Consider the following 16687-nt stretch of genomic DNA (forward strand, 5'->3'; position numbering starts at 1 on the left):
AAAGTTAAAAGCTTTTCTGGCATTTTTTTCACTGTTGAATATTTGTTTTGACATTTTTCCCAATAAATAAGCAATGGAGAGCTAGATGTTAGAAAAAAAGCAATGGAGTTTGTACTTTTGTACTATATAATCAATTGCTACAAAGAGATGAAGCAGCAACTATAGAGCAAAAGACTCGAGACATTTTCATAATAAAACTCAAATTTGGTCTCTAGATCTAGGGTGTCAACACAAAGTCCATAAAACTGGTACTTTAAATCCTAAAATTTAATAATAATCTAGAGCTGGCCAATCATCCGGATACAATTTCGACATAAGAACAATACGGATGATGTCTTAGTAAGTAATATATACAGCCTAAGAATTTAAGGAACTAATGGACAAATCTAAACGTTTCTCACAATCCTATTCTTTTCACCTAAAGCCAAACAACAAACGTATAAGTTATCTTTTCCTAATTAATTTTTCTTTTGTGTTTAGTCTACGGAGAAGAGAACTTAAGTACCGGAGTTGTATATTGTTTATTGATGAACTCCAAAGTAAAAGGCTCTCCTACCTGCACGCCATTAGCCTCACAAAAGCCTTTCCAACCACAGCCTAAAGCGACAGTTCCATCTCTTGTCAACAGATATCCTGACCATTCCATTCCGTTTTCAGTCAAAAGAGTTATCTTCCCAAGTCTGTTGATACCATTAGCCTTCATGAATTGACTTGGAAGAATCTGCAGAAGATTTGAACAAACACATCTCTCATTACCAATTATAGTTCAAGATAAAAACCAACTCAAATCTGAAACAAGAATAGTTTGATGAAGTTACCAGTTTACTGGCCTTAACATCTTCAGGTGTGAGTGCTAATGTCACGAGTCTGTTTTCGATTGTTGGGGATGAATCTCTGTTTTTAGGTTCTGAGAAAATCGACTCTTCCTTGTTAGATTTTGAACTGCTAAACTCTTTGCGTAACAGACTGAGCATGGGAGTTGTGTCTTCCCATATTAATTCCATCGTAAAGGAGTCGCCTTGCTTGAAGTCATTTGCTTTAGCAAACTCTTTCCAGCCTTCTCCCAAACTCATTTTACCTATGCTGTCTCGCTGAAGCTTTGTCAGCCACTTTGTACCATCTGTATCCAACAGATATATCGTTCCAGGCTTGTTAATATTATTATCCCTCGCAAATTGCGCTGAAAGAACCTGGACAATGATTTGAAAGGAGAATAAAACAAGTAAGAATTGAAGCAAGAAAAAGTTATCTGCGAAACAAGAATTGTTTGATAAACTTACCAGTCTACAGTTTTTGACACCAGAAGGTGTAATTGTTAATGTCACATATTGTTTTTGGCTCGATTGATTCCTCTCTCTATCCACTGACCTCCTCTCCTCTTTGCCGTTATCATCTTTGATGTTCTTGTCTTTGCTGATTTTTTTACAGGTCTTAGGTTCGATGGGAAGAGACTTTTTCTGGTTTGTTGCTGCTCCTCCTGCTTCTCTGCCAATGCTACATTCTGCAGGACACAAGCTGAACACAGGAGTTTGCTCTTCCCAAAGCAACTTGAGCGTGAAGGTGTCACCTGTCTTTAAGCCATTATCTTTAACAAAATCTTTCCAGCCTTTTCCAAAAGCCAACCTTCCACTTGTCTTGTCTAATAACAAATTCGTCTGGTGCTTTATACCGTTTTTTCCCAACAAAGTAACGATCCCAGGCTTGATATCATTCATCCTCGTGAATTTCATTGAGAGACGCTGTTGAAGATCTCAGTTAAGAAAAAAAGTTTGTCAAAACCAATTAAAGGACAATAAACTAAAAAACCACTGAAACAAGAGTCGATTGATAAACTTACCAATATACTCCTTTCGACACTGTAAGGTGTAATTGTTAATGTCACAAATTGCTTTCGGCTTGATGGAGTTGAATCTCTCCATTTCAGATGACTCTTCTTTTTCTCCCACGACCTGCTCTTCTCCTTACTCTCATTGGTCTTGATCTTGTCTCTGTTGCTAGTATCTATGAAACGAGACTGTTTCTCAATAGCTTTTAAAAATTCTTCTAGCTCTCTGTCATTGTTAGATTCTGCACAGCACAAACTAAGCACAGGAATTGTTTCTTCCCATATCAACTTGAGTGTGAAACCCGACTCTAAGCCGTTTGCTTTAACAAAATCTTTCCAACCCTTTCCCAAAGCCATTGTTCCTCTACAGTCCAGTAGAAGATTTGTCAACCATCTTCTACCATCTTTATCCAAAAGAAATATCTCCCCAGGCTTATTGATGCCATTCTCCCTCACGAAGGGTGCTGCAAGACTCTGTATATATATATGACAGAAGCTGAATAAACATGCGTCAAAACTAATAAAGGGCAGAATCAAGAGTTGTTTTTGATAAACTTACCAGTTTTCCAATTTTGTCATAATACGGTGGAAGTGTAAATTTTATGAATCGCTTATGACATGGCGAATATGATGAATATGGTGAACCTCTTGGTTTCAGAATATACTTATTTTTTTCTATATCCATCAATGACTCCGGTGAGCTGGACTCGTCTTTACTGCCCTCCCCTGCTATGTTCTCTTCCACACTACTAAGTTTTGTGGCAACAGATTCTCTCTTGCTAGCTTCCGAACAATCTCTTTGCCTTCTATCGCTAATGGATTCTGTAGGATATAAACTGAGCACAGGCGTTTCCCCGTTTCCCACTAGTTGAAACATAAAGAATCCTCCAGCTTTTTGACCATTTTCATCACAGAAACTTCTCCAACCTCGGCTTATGTAGAAAGTATCAGATGATTCGTCGAACCCCAGATCCAATGCCCATGATCTTTCCTTCCCATCTGTTAGAACAATCTCACGGAATTTTCTCGCGGAATTTTCTCGTAAGACTATTTGATCTTGTGAAATGTAGTGGAAGATACTGCAAGCACCAAAATAACACAAGACTTGGATTAATTTTACTTAGGGGCCGATATGTATATCACAGGCATTTTCAGAATTTCCTCATGACTCTTTGTTTAGGTTCATGATAAAGCAACTTAACAATCATGTAGCAAACGTGAATAGACATTTTCTTTAGTTATATGATTCTATATCGCATGAAAATAGTAGTACTATGCAGTTAGAGCAACTCGAACCAATCGAAATAAAACCAAATCAGCCCAAACAGAACCAAAACAAAATTGCGGCGACATTTGTACCACTAGAAACTAGACAAAGATGGACTATATCCAACTTGAAACTAAAAGAAACACATACAGTTACCTTAGATGTTTTACCAAAATTTAACAAAGACAAAATTGATGTTAACTTCTGATTTTGCTTCAACAGTTTTCTCCTAAAGCCAAAGTAGACTACATACAGTTAAATATGCAAAAAAAAAAAAACAATTAGTATGATAGTGAGGTCAATGCATACCAGTTTATCTGTCCTTAGATTCAAAAAGCCGTGACAAGTGCCACAAAACACGAGTTGTCGTCGGCTGATGAAGAAGAAGAAGAAGAAGAAACTGCTTTTGCTTCTTCACTGTTTGTCCTCGCTCTCTTCTCTCTAGGAAGCTCTTTTATCAAAAACATCCCACATGTTAAACCCTCAAAATACTGTTTCAGTGTTACTTGGACTCATACAATCTAACAGCATACAAAAGAGAAAGTGAAGTTACCTTCATCATCAACATCAACATCTCCTTTGTTTGATGAAAACTCTACTTGATGCAAACGCCTTTTCAACAAATATTTACCTGATTTAGCAAATTAACAGTTTATTTCTTTACTAACAAACACAAACCTCCAAAAAACACAGAACAAAGACTAAGTTTACCCTCATCATTGTTTTGCATCTCCGAGTGATTAGGTCCTAAATCAGAAACATGAAACACACTATCCCCAACATATCTAACAAGGACAACATCTCCGATTCGAAAATAATTAGCCACCGTAAACTCTTCCCAGCCGTCAGTAAATCTCCGACCAGACATCTTCACTTGCCATGTTCTATCCGAAACGTCTGATTTCACCTCCGCGACGCTTCCTCTTTCAACATACTTTGAGAAGAAGTCCTCAGGAATCGTCTACGACAACACAATCCAAACAATATGATTTAAACAGAAGAAATGAAAATCGTAGAGAAAGAGAGATGAAGAAGAACTGAAGAGATAGTTTACGAAGTGAGTGTGAAAGCCAGGAACAAGTGTATGGAAGAATTGCGGATGATGAACCCTTGATGTCGTCGCCATTGTTGAAGAAGCTCACTTCAAGGGAAGAAAGAAACAAAACCCTTGAAAATAATTTTTTTTTTTTTTCTGTTGGAAGTATTTAACAACTTTTTTTTATTTTGGGGCAAAAGCCAAAAATTAGTTTGTTCTGTTTATGATGAATTTGTGTGGGAGAATCGGAATCTCCATTGACCCTCTCACTCTCTCTCACTCTCTCTCTCTCTGTCTGGCTTCGTTTTTCGTTTTCCCGGCGAAATCGTCGAAGCTTCTCGACCTCTCAACAGATCGATTGGGCCAGAGTATATTAGAAATGGGCCTATTGAATTCTTTACAGGTCCAATCTATTATGATATGATGACCATAATCGGTATTCGGTACGGTATTTCGTTTTTGGTCATCGATTTTTGATTTTTTTTTCAATTATGTTCGGTTTGGTATTTTGATTTTGGTCAATATGTATAAAGCAAAACAAAAAAAATAGTCTGATTGCTAGACAATTTCCAGAATATTAGGTGGCGTTTATTAAAAATAAAAAATAGTTCGTAAATAATATGGCATTCAAATCCTAATCGATTAACTAAACACTATATATAGTTATATATCTTTTTTTTTAAAAACAAGATAAATTTGACAACAACCGAACACTAATATAAATTCTAATAGAAGACGGACGACGACAAGTAATCTCTATATCTCCATATTATATATATGTTAGATTAGGACATGTGCTAGAGCACTGTTGAAATTCCTTTTATTTATATTATAAATTTAGAATAAAATATAATTTATATGATTGTTTTAAAAAAAATTTCTGGATAAAACATTATGAAATAAAATCATATGCTAAATATGATAGTTTGAAAAAACACTTTTTGTAAGTTTTATATTGTTAATTTTGTAATTTTATGTATGAGAAATGATTATGTTTGTTGTTTGTTTTTATTTTAATTTTTGAACATGTTTGGTGAAAGTTTTTTAATATGACTCATGCTTAGGTAAAATTTCATTTTCAACTGCACAATAAAATCTCGAAATCACGATTAAGTGTGATAAATTGCCAATATTTTATTTCTTTTTACGCCTAATAGTATATTTTTATGCTTAAAAGTATATATATTATAACAATACATGAAATATTAAAGATGACCAATTAATCTATAATCTTTTTTTTGTAACCAAACTATATTTAATCTATAACCTATTTTGTAATCAATTTATAAAAATTATATAGTCTACAAAAAAAAGTTAGCTGTGTCCTATAAGGGATTACGCAGAGTTTTTTTAAATATAAAATTATTCGTGATAATATGGCTCCCAAATCCTAATCCTAATCAGTTAAGTAAACACATATTAGAAGTAAATAAACAAGATAACTAATATAAATCCTAACAGAGGAAAGACGACGACGAGTCCGTACTTCGAAAACAACTCCAAACACATAACTTAATTATTTCTTTCTATTGCCAAAAAAAAAAAAAAAAAAAAAAANAAAAAAAGCTATGCCGATCGAAGAAGAAGAGGTGTCTAAAGATGTAGAGGCTGCAGAAACATTACTGATTATGAAAAGCTCAAAGCCAACGAGGGAAGAGTATCAGAGACTTCGGTTATGTATGCTTAATCATGCGGAGTGGAGAATGTCTTTTCGAAGAAACGAAAGCTCGAGTTCGACGACGATTGCTACTGGTTCTTCTACCGTCATGGAGCTTACGCATAAAGAAGAAGACCTTAATGACACTAGAAACTTACATAATCTCCCTCCTTCTATGTTTTCTCTCATATTAGAACGACAATCTAAGAAGGCAGAAGGCAGTACAAAACCTTATAAGTTTCCCAAGGTAAGAAACCCGACGCCAGAGTGGCTTATCAGGTTGATGAGAGAAAAGAACGATGGAGACGAGGAAGACAATTCAAAGAAGATTATAGATAAAGCATTGACAGCAAGCGATGTGGATGCAAAGAAAAATCGTCTCTCGATACCTATCAGCAACATTGTGGAGTTGGATTTCTTGAACCACGCGGAAGAACTTATCATTGAAACTGATGCCAATAAGCTTCCTAAAGTAGGAGTAAACGCGATACTCTTGGCTACTTATCGAAATGAAATTAAGGAATATTTCATGAGATTGAAATTATGGATGATGGGGGACTGTCCTGTATACAATTTGGTTACAAATTGGAATCAAGTGGTTAAAGATTTTAGTCTAGAGAGTGAAGATCATATCAGCCTCTGGTCTTTCCGCTCCGAAGACCAACTCTATTTCGTTCTCGTTCCTTTCTCCGCCGAGTGATTCTGGGACGATAAGGCTTCTTAAGGTTAGTGAACACATAATGATGACTTGCCTGACAAGGAAGCTTGGGTTATTTCTTCTCTAAGGGAGTTTTTAGGTTTTTTTAAAATTAATTTATTGTTAATGGAATTTTTAAATGTGTTTTTTTTTGGATTTGATGATTGATTTTTAGGTTTTTTTTAGTAGGTTTTGGTTATTAGTTTTTTTTATAATGTGGATGTTTAATGGATTTTTGGGTTCTTCTTACGTTTTTGTTTTTTCTTTTAATTATGTGTTTTTGTTAATGTTTCGCAATTCTACTACTACGATACAGAATACAGTAGTGTTTTAGTAAACGAGAAAATTGATTTTATTACAACTGATTTAATAAGAAAGAAAACACGCTCTAACATTAGCATTATGACTTTTCATAATAAAACCAACACAAAAACTCCATACACTGATTTTTTTTATTTTTTATATAAATCAAATCCTCAAATCAATAATCTAAAAGCTTACCAATCCGGACAAATAAATCTAGACGTTTCTCTATTCTTGTGACATAAGGCAACAATAAGTATATGCCATACTGGCTTTATAGATTCAAAGTTCACACATAACATAATATATGTAATACATAACACCCATTGCCTGCATAAAATCCACTCTGTTGACCTTATTTCAGTTTAAAGTTAGGTGTCATTAGAAACACTAACTCTATGTATAAAAACCAAAATACCAAGTTTTTCTCTTATGTTATTAGGCATATATATATTTATAACTTAACAAACAAAGGTTTAGTTTAAAGCAAGGCTTGTCGACTTTACATGCTTTTAGTTTTAACATTTTAATATCTTTACTCTACGGAGTTGGAACTGAACTTAAACACATGAGTTGTGTCTTGTTCACAAATACATTCCAAAGTGAATGAATCTCCTATCTTAACGCCATTAGCCTCACAAAAGCCCTTCCAACCAGATCCCAGAGCCACAAATCCATCTTTTGAGAGTAGATATGCAAAGCACTTCATTCTGTGTTGACCCAAGATAGTTATCCTCCCGAGCTTGTTGATGCCATTAGCCTTCATGAACTGACTTGGAATAATCTTCAAAATATTTGAATAATACAATTCGTTACTAATTGGAATCAAGACATAAACTAACACATCTTCGAAACAAGACTTATCTGATGAACTTACTAGCTTACAGTCTCTGACATCTTCTGGTGTGAGTGTTAATGTCACAAATCGATTTCGGATTGCCGAAGACGAGTCTGTCCTCTCCTCTCTGTTGCTAGTGGCTTTGTTTCCTCTGGTAGGTTCAGCAGAAATCGACCCTTTCTCGCTATCTTTGCAACGCTCTCCTTGCTGGCTTCTACCACTTGTGGCCTCTGTACTGAACAAACTGAGCATAGGAGTTCCATTCTCCAAAATTACCTCCAACGTGAATGATTCGCCGCTTTTTAAGCCGTTTGCTATAGCAAAATTTTTCCAGCCTTTTCCGATACACATCACTCCTGTTTTTCCCCGTCCAATATTGGCCTCCCACTTTGTACCATCTTTGCCAATCAAATTTATCTTCCCAGGTTTGTCCAAGCCATTCTCTCTTGTGAATGAAAATGGAAGATACTGAAACATAATTGAACGGATAACACAGTTAATAAAAGTGCAAGAGATAAAACTTAGCATACCTTCTAAAATAAGAGTTGATTGATGAACTCACCCGTCGACCTGTTATGAGGTTGTCATGTCTAAGTGTTAAAGTCACGAATCGGTTCATGCTTGCTGGTAATGAGTCTCTCCTACCTTCTATTTTGTCTTTTGCTTTCCTGGTCTCTTTTCCACTGCTATGTCCTGCTAAAATGGACTCTTTCTCGCTGCCTTTTGAACATTCTCCTTGCTGGCTTCTATCACTTGTGGACTGTGTACTGCACAAACTTAGCATAGGAGTTCCGTTCTCCAAAATTGCCTTTAATGTGAAAGACTCGCCACACTTTATGCTGTTTGCTCTACTGAAATGTTTCCAGCCCTTTCCGAGACACATTATTCCTGTTTTTCCCCTTAAAAGATTTGCCTCCCACTTTGCACCATCTTCGCCAACCAGAGTTATAAGACCAGGTTTGTCCAAGCCATTTGCTTTTGTGAATGACAATGGAAGATACTTTAACATTGAACGGATAACACAGTTAATAAGAGTGCAAGAGATAAAACTTACCATACGTTCTGAAACAAGAGTTGATTGATGAACTCACCTGTCTACTTTTTATGAGGTTGGTATGTGTAAGTGTTAAAGTCACAAATCGGTTCATGCTTGCTCTTTGCTGGCTTCTTTCACTTGTGGACTGTGTACTGAACAAACTGAGCATAGGAGTTCCCTTCTCCGATATCACCTCAAGTGTGAAAGATTTGCCGCTCGTTAAGCCGTTTGCTTTAACGAAATCGTTCCAGCCCTTTCCCAAAACCATACTTCCATTAGCTTCCCGTTTAAGACTTGCCAGCCACTTCATACCAGCTTTGCCCAATAGAGTTATCATCCCAGGTTTGTCCAAGCCATTTTTTCTTAAGAATGACGATGGAAGATACTAAAACAAAATTGAACGGGTAACACAGTTAAAAAGAGTGTAAGAGATAGAACTTAACTTACCCTCTGAAACAAGACTTGATCAATGAACTCACCTGTCTACATTTTTTGAGGCTGTTATGTGTAAGTGTTAATGTCACAAACCGGTTTTGGCTTGGTAAAGTTGAAACTCTACATCTCATACGCTTCTGCTTTCTCTCCAGCTGCATACAGTTTTCTTTGTTGTTCTTGTCTCCTTGGGTTCCATCGTTGATAGATTCAGTGGAACAGAAACTGAGAACTGGAGTTTCCCAGTTTCCAACTAGTTTGAAAACAAAGACGCCTCCTGCTTTTTTACCGTTTTCATCACAGAAACTTCTCCAACCTCGGGTTATGTAGAAAGTTTCAGATGATTTGTTGAACCTCAGATCCAATGGCCATGATCTTTCCTTTTCATCTGTTACAACAATCTCACTGCAATTTCTTTGACGACCAACTGAGCTTGTTAAATCTTGTGGAAGATACTGCAAACAAAAAACTTTGCTTTAGTTTCATGACTAACCATCTGAACAATAGTATAGCAAATGTGAGACAACACTTTCTTCAGCCTCCTTATTCCAATAGCAAATGAAATCAAACCAGAACAAAAAGACTCGAAATGAAGTTTGGTTTTTACTTCAGTATACACACCAAAGTGAACCAAACTTAAAAATAAATTTGAGAAACCACATTGAAGTTAAAGTTTGAACCAAAGTGCCCAACTTTAGTAACAGCAGTTTCATTGATTAAACCACAGTATGCAAAAAACAACATAAAGTATAAGCACCAGAGTATCATTGTGTAGATTCGAAGCTGTGACAAGGGCAACAAAACAAGAGTGGTCTGATGAAGAAGAATCAACTTCTGTTTCAAAACTGTTCTTCCATTTCTTATTTCTCACATGTTCTGCATCAGTAAAGAAAAATCAAACTTGTTAAACCCTTTAATGGTTGTTCTCAAAAATCCAAACTTTTATCTCAAACTGTTGTTAAAACAACCTCACCAAACTAAGTAATATGTATAGATACACTCAAGACAGAGATAGAACAGAACATGTGTTACCCGTGTTGTCCTGATCATCATCGCCTTCATCTGTTCTCATACGCCGATGCTTCTTCCTCAAAATGTTACCAGCGCTAAACATCTAGGAGTAATACAAAGATACACACAAGACAAAATCTTTCTCCAACGGCGCTAAAGTCCACTCATTTCCGAAAAACCTGAATCAGACAAAACCCTTTAAATTGCTTTCCCAATCACAAGTTTCCTCTCACATAAAAACTTCAACTTTGCAGTTTATATCGTCAATACGAAACAGAAACAAACTCACCGGTCTTGTGTTGCTGTCTGGAGCAGGGTAAATCTCGATTCTCATAGTAACAAGGTCCGAAATCTGACAAATTTAACACCAACTCTCAAACCCACTTTTACACTTTGCGTCTCCTCTTCTTTCTTCTCGAAGCTTCGGAGACCCAGAAACAGAAACCCTAGAAATTGTTGTCTCAGGTGAAAAATACTCTTCCTTTTCTTTTCTTTTTTTTTTCAGGGCAGAGGAGGAATAAGAAAAAACACAACTTTGGTCATCTTCTTCTCAGAGACCGAGTTTTAGTATTAGGCCATATACAATTTATTCGAAAACTCGGCGCGTATATGAACAGTTGAATTTGATCGAACAATAATTCTGATTACTAATTAATTAAATGTACTAGGTTTTCACCCACGAGACTAAATTATAAATTAATGTATTTTAAATAACAATTTTTAATTTATTTAGTTTTCAAATTTCCAATTAATTAAATTTTATCTAAGTAATTTATTATTTTGTTTAGAATGTTTTTTCTTCTTCTTAAATTTTATATAGTTTATAACCTAATTACATTAAATTTGTTATTAGATAAAATATAAAATTTTAAAACACTTAGTTTTATTTTCTATAATTAAACAAAAGTTTATACCTATATGATATGTTAGTATATATTTTTATGTGTATACAATTTTATTTTATTTTTTGGAATATTAAGAATGTGTTGTAGTATGTGTAATATTTTGTAGTTTATATACTAAATAATTTATAAGTTAATTTTCCAAACTATGACTACAAATCTATAGTATATGAAATAAACTAATAGTTTTAGTGTTGGTTCTATAGTCTATACCCGCCATGTTAAACAGATCAAACAACATGTTTAAAGATTTTTAATCTGCAAAAACTAAGTAGAATTAATTTATTTATTAAATTAATTATTTAATGTCAGTGGTATGACTGTAAACAAGTGTCAACTTCAGAATTTATTTTATAAATGTCTCCATGAATTTATATATAGATACAATTTACAACTCTCTCTATTGGTTTGGTACATGATGATGCAGTGGGGTAAAAGGGGTAACTACACCCTCATATATTATTAAAAAAAAAAAAAAGACTTTTGTTGGTGCGTCAAAAAAAAAAAAAAAAATAGAGATGGCGAATTCACTCATCCTTGGCTCACCAATCAACCCAGAAAAAGATATGATGATCCAAGTCTCTGATCATCAAAACAACAACATCGGTAAGTATCCAGTTTTGTTTTTTAATATATTTCTATGACAATGTCTTAATTGAACTCTGAGACCAATACGATAATTCGATTGAACTCTGTAACATAAGGACCAACTGCAAATTTTAAAGCAATTACCGTATATGATTGAGACCAAGATTACATGCTTTGCTCTGATTTATTTCAAATTTAAGCATTTGGAGAGGTTTTTAACATTTTTGGGTGTTTCTGTTTTTAGAGTTTCAAAGAAAGAAGAAAGTGAAGCAGAACAATACTGAGACAGAAGCAGACTGCTCTTATTTTAATGCCCATGTCACAGCTTCAAGTCAGCAATCTGGTAGACTGGTGCGTTTGTACTATCTTATTTTGGTTTAGTTTGATCTGATTTGGTCTTTCATGTTGGCTATTTTTATCATTGAATNGAAAAAAGAAAAAATAAAAATTCAATTTTTTTTGTTGATGACTGTTCTGTTCATCGTCTCAAAAATTAGAGATGGCGAATTCACTCATCCTTGGCTCACCAATCAACCCAGAAAAAGATATGATGATCCAAGTCTCTGATCATCAAAACAACAACATCGGTAAGTATCCAGTTTTGTTTTTTAATATATTTCTATGACAATGTCTTAATTGAACTCTGAGACCAATACGATAATTCGATTGAACTCTGTAACATAAGGACCAACTGCAAATTTTAAAGCAATTACCGTATATGATTGAGACCAAGATTACATGCTTTGCTCTGATTTATTTCAAATTTAAGCATTTGGAGAGGTTTTTAACATTTTTGGGTGTTTCTGTTTTTAGAGTTTCAAAGAAAGAAGAAAGTGAAGCAGAACAATACTGAGACAGAAGCAGACTGCTCTTATTTTAATGCCCATGTCACAGCTTCAAGTCAGCAATCTGGTAGACTGGTGCGTTTGTACTATCTTATTTTGGTTTAGTTTGATCTGATTTGGTCTTTCATGTTGGCTATTTTTATCATTGAATTGTTTAGCTTAGTGTCATGGAGGAAATGCTTTTAACTATGACACTTTTGAAACTGGTGTTTGCAGTATCTTCCACAAGATTTCACTAGCTCAAGTGGTCTTATAAGGAAATGTAGCAAGAGTCCACCACAGATAATTTCGTCAAGTGATAAAAATTTCATAAAATTTAGACTTGCACCAGTTGATGGCAGACATTGTAGACTGGCAAGTAAGATCATCACAGCACTTGTTACCTGTTAAGTTTTCCTCCATTACTCTTTTACTGGTTTTGTTCAAAATCATCTATATAGCGTCTTCCAATGCAATTCACGAGGGAGAATGGGATAAACACACCGGGCAAGATATATTTGTTGGGCAAAGATGGTTCAAAGTGGCTGGCGAATCTTCTCTTGGAAAACACCAGAGGAAGAATGACTTTGGGAGATGGCTGGAAAAGTTTTGTTAAAGCAAACGGCTTAAAGACTGGTGAATCTGTTACACTCAGGTTATGTTGGGAAGACACAATTCCTGTGCTCAGTTTGTGTTCTGAAGAGTACATCACTGACACAAGAGTAGGCAAAAAGTGTTCAGAAGCAAGTGAGAAAGAGCCTCTTCCCACAGTGCCTGAAACCAAAAAAGATGAGAGCAGCTCGTGGAAGAGAGAGAATAATCATATGAGATGCATAGATTCAACTTCACCAAGCCAAAACCACATACTGACATTAACAATCACACCTGACAGTCTCAAACATGGTAGACTAGTAAGTTCAACAATCAACTCCTGTTCGATTTCATCCCTACAAGAAAGGTATTTCTGAAAAGACATGTTTTTTTGTTTATATATTTTATAGCGTCTTCCATTGCAATTCATGGCGGAGAATAACATGGACAAGCCCGGGGAGATAACTCTTTTAGGTAAAGATGGTGCAAAGTGGTTAGTAAGTCTTCTACTAGAAAAAAGAGGAAGAATGAGTTTGGGAAAAGGCTGGAAAGATTTTGCTAAAGCAAATGGTTTAAGGACGGATGATTCCATCACATTGGAGTTAATATGGGAAAACGCAACTCCTATTCTCCATTTGCTTCGTATAGAGTCTAGCAGTGGTAGAGGGGAATGTGATTTTTCTAAAGAGTCTCTTCCAATAGAACCTAATAGTGGAAACAAGGCTAGAAACTCAGATAACAATAGAGAAGAGAGCAAAAAGTATCCTCCTGGAAGTAGAGAATCATCTTCAGCAATCCAAAACCAGTTCATGGCATTAACACGTCCGTCTGGTATAATTAGCCAGGGTGCTCTTCATCTTCAAACCAACGAGGTCTTCATTTATAGAAATGAAGGAGGTAATATGTTACAGATCTCAGATTTGGGACCCTATTTTTTTGGTATTCGAGATGTACCGGCTCCAAGCAGCAACAATGATCATGACAGAATCGGTAAGTTCGATGAATATTTATCCTATGAACTGGAGTTAAATCTGGAAATATGTTCTAATTGAACTTTGATATCAATATTTAGATATGATTTAATGTAGACAAGATTGTTAATGCAATCTGAGGACTTTTTCTGATACAGGTAACATTTCAATGAAAATGCATCCGCATTTAAGAAAAGAAGCAGGCTTTTCATCATATGATGGTGATGATCATGACAATTTTGGTATATTCAGTTCTCTTCTATTTGATTTTAGTACCATCATTACTTGCTTTGGTGAAATTGTTTCACATGTGGTTTTAACATGTGGGGTGTTTCTGATACAGAGCGTCAAAGTAAGAAGAGAGTAAGGAAGAACGATCCAGAAACAGAGGAAAATTGTTCATCAGACCACACTCGTTTTGGAGCCCATGTCACAACAACTTCGAATCTACACACAAATGAACTGGTGTGTTACAAATCTCAGTTTATTTTACTTCTGCATTAACTGAAATCTCATGCAAAAGTTTTTGCATATTCATTAGCTGTTTTGGTGTTCGTACAGTTGAGTCAAGTTCTGTTGAAGTAAAAAATCAAATCAACGAAACTTGAATCTGGTTTTTGTTGATTGTAACATCTTGTTTAAGTATATGAGCTTTGTCTGTTTACTTCAATTTGGTTGTTTGCTGAAGCAAAACCTTGTTTTTTGATTTTGTTTGGCTCCATTTGGTTTATAACTCTTTTCTTACTGATTCATGAACCTAACCAAAATGATCTTTCACGTTGGCAATGTTATCATCCTATAGCGGCTAGCAGCGAAAGAGTCTCTTCCCATAGGGCCTAGCGTGGAAAAAAAGATCAGTGAAGGTGAAAACAGCAAAGACAAAAACAACATGGTGGAGAGCAGCTCATGTGGAAGAGAGGAAAATCATCTCAGATGTATAGCTTCAATTTCACCAAGCCAAAACCGATTCCTTACATTAACAATAACACCCGACAGTCTCCGACATGGTAGACTGGTATGTTAACCAATCAAATATTGTTCTTTTTGTCACATATCGAAAGGGTCTCATATTTTATTATTTTTTTTCATATCTTTTCTAGCGTCTTCCACTGGATTTCATGACAGAGAATAACATGAATAAGCCTGGAGAGATAACTTTGTTAGGTAAAAATGGTGCAAAGTGGCTCGTAAGTCTTCTACTGGAAAGAAGAGGAAGAATGAGTTTGGGTAAAGGCTGGAAAAATTTTGCTAAAGAAAATGGCTTAAAGACGGGCGATTCCATCACGTTCGAGTCAATTGGGCTAAACGCATCTCATGTGCTCAGTTTGCTCTATATAGAGTCTAGCAGTGTTAGAGGACAAAGTGAATTTCCAAAAGAGTCTCATTTAACAAACAGAGAAGAGAGAAACTCACGGGAGTTGGAGAAAAGAACGTATTGTCCTAGTATACAAAATTCATCTTCAGATATCCAAAATCGATTCCTGACGTTAACACTTACACCTGAAGATGTAAGAGATGGTACTTTGGTAAGCTTGTCGAACAACTCTTGCTTTCGAGGGTTCTGTTTTAAACTTCAATTGGTAATGAGATGTGTTTGTTGATATATCTCGCAGCATCTTCCAAGTAAATTCATGAGAATTAATGGCATCAACAAACCTGGACAGATAACTTTGTTGGGCAGAGGCGGTATGAAGTGGTTTGCATATTTACTGCCGAGAGATGGAACTGTCGTTTTGGGAAACGGTTGGAAAGGTTTTTGTGAGGCGAATGGTGTGATGTTAGGAGATTCTTTTATTTTGGAATTCATTCCCAAAGAAGATACAAACCATGTATTTAACTTCTACTCCATCTAGGGAGTAAAAGAGACCCTATATATAAATGTAGTATATATCGTAGCTTATAAGGGTAGTTACATTATATTTGTCCATTTTATCTGAATTATGGCTTGGTTGGATGTGTAACATGTATTGACCCATGTAGTGACATTAATACTTGCACATCACAATCTCATAAAATGTTTTGTCCTCTAATTAATTATGTTATCCGTTCAAATGTTTTACGTTGAAGTCAATCTGGAATAACATAACTCCTAAGCTCAATTTGTCCAATTATACAATGCATGAAGGAGAGTGTTCTAAAGATACCGAGAAGTAATATTTTCCCACAAAACCTAACAGTTAGGTTTGAATGTTTGAAAAAAAAAAAAACACATTCACAACATAGGAGACAGAAATGACTTTTTTTTTTAATCTCCCAATGCAACAGTTCCTTGTTCTTCTGTCAACATGAAAGAAGAAGAAAAAATGGAACCGACAGAAGATAAGGCAGCATTCCTAATAATCTTTGTATTTCAAGTTAAATCCATGGATTGTATTGTAAATGCATGGAGAGACGACAAAAATAGAAGATAAGTCAGTAGAAGATTCAAATGCGATATATGGCCACATGGTGGCTTATAAAAGTCATACGTAGTTACATTTAATGAAGTAGGACAGTTAGATCATGTTGAATTGTAGCTGAGAAGATCATGGTGATGGTGAAATAAGCTCAGAGAAAAGTAAGCCTTATAAACCCAACCCAAATTTGCTTTAGTTACACCCCAAGAAAATATAAGCACGTATAATAGATGTGTGCATGTCAGACATGGACGTATGTAATTATTTAAATTAGACACGAAAATATTATTCATTCACCTATTTGATTTGATTT

General features: G+C 35.3%; 3 protein-coding genes and 1 pseudogene across 6 annotated transcripts; 2 read left to right on the forward strand and 2 right to left on the reverse strand.

The window, feature by feature from the left end:
* On the reverse strand, nucleotides 257-4419 carry LOC104702986 (annotated as a pseudogene).
* LOC104705020 (B3 domain-containing protein At2g24670-like) lies at nucleotides 5697-6402 on the forward strand. Its single transcript, XM_019227164.1, has 2 exons — nucleotides 5697-6257; nucleotides 6382-6402. The coding sequence occupies exons 1-2, from the start codon at nucleotides 5697-5699 to the stop codon at nucleotides 6400-6402; spliced, it is 582 nt and encodes a 193-aa protein (XP_019082709.1).
* Nucleotides 6383-10700, reverse strand: LOC104702989 (B3 domain-containing protein REM12-like). 2 transcript variants are annotated; one of them, XM_019227942.1, is made up of 9 exons: nucleotides 10392-10700; nucleotides 10124-10281; nucleotides 9849-9967; nucleotides 9139-9546; nucleotides 8715-9044; nucleotides 8186-8623; nucleotides 7663-8091; nucleotides 7325-7569; nucleotides 6383-6487 (listed from the first exon to the last, which is right to left on the reverse strand). In XM_019227942.1, the coding sequence occupies exons 2-9, from the start codon at nucleotides 10203-10205 to the stop codon at nucleotides 6418-6420; spliced, it is 2121 nt and encodes a 706-aa protein (XP_019083487.1). In that variant the 5' UTR covers nucleotides 10206-10281; nucleotides 10392-10700; the 3' UTR covers nucleotides 6383-6417. The 2 variants fall into 2 exon arrangements, with proteins under 2 accessions (XP_019083487.1, XP_010417224.1); XM_010418922.2 differs by lacking the exon at nucleotides 6383-6487 and having other exon boundaries at nucleotides 7245-7569.
* On the forward strand, nucleotides 11481-15895 carry LOC104702990 (B3 domain-containing protein REM-like 1). 3 transcript variants are annotated; one of them, XM_010418924.2, is made up of 10 exons: nucleotides 11481-11610; nucleotides 11837-11943; nucleotides 12654-12791; nucleotides 12878-13327; nucleotides 13418-13997; nucleotides 14137-14220; nucleotides 14322-14443; nucleotides 14781-14993; nucleotides 15079-15504; nucleotides 15592-15895. In XM_010418924.2, exons 1-10 carry the CDS (start codon nucleotides 11523-11525, stop codon nucleotides 15829-15831), a joined length of 2448 nt encoding a protein of 815 aa, XP_010417226.1. In that variant the 5' UTR covers nucleotides 11481-11522; the 3' UTR covers nucleotides 15832-15895. The 3 variants fall into 3 exon arrangements, with proteins under 3 accessions (XP_010417226.1, XP_010417225.1, XP_010417227.1); XM_010418923.2 differs by lacking the exons at nucleotides 11481-11610; nucleotides 11837-11943 and adding exons at nucleotides 12027-12179; nucleotides 12406-12512; XM_010418925.2 differs by lacking the exons at nucleotides 11481-11610; nucleotides 11837-11943 and adding exons at nucleotides 12027-12179; nucleotides 12406-12512 and having other exon boundaries at nucleotides 15079-15486.

This window comes from Camelina sativa, chromosome 7, assembly GCF_000633955.1.
Source record: "Camelina sativa cultivar DH55 chromosome 7, Cs, whole genome shotgun sequence".
Classification (NCBI taxonomy): Eukaryota; Viridiplantae; Streptophyta; class Magnoliopsida; order Brassicales; family Brassicaceae; genus Camelina; species Camelina sativa.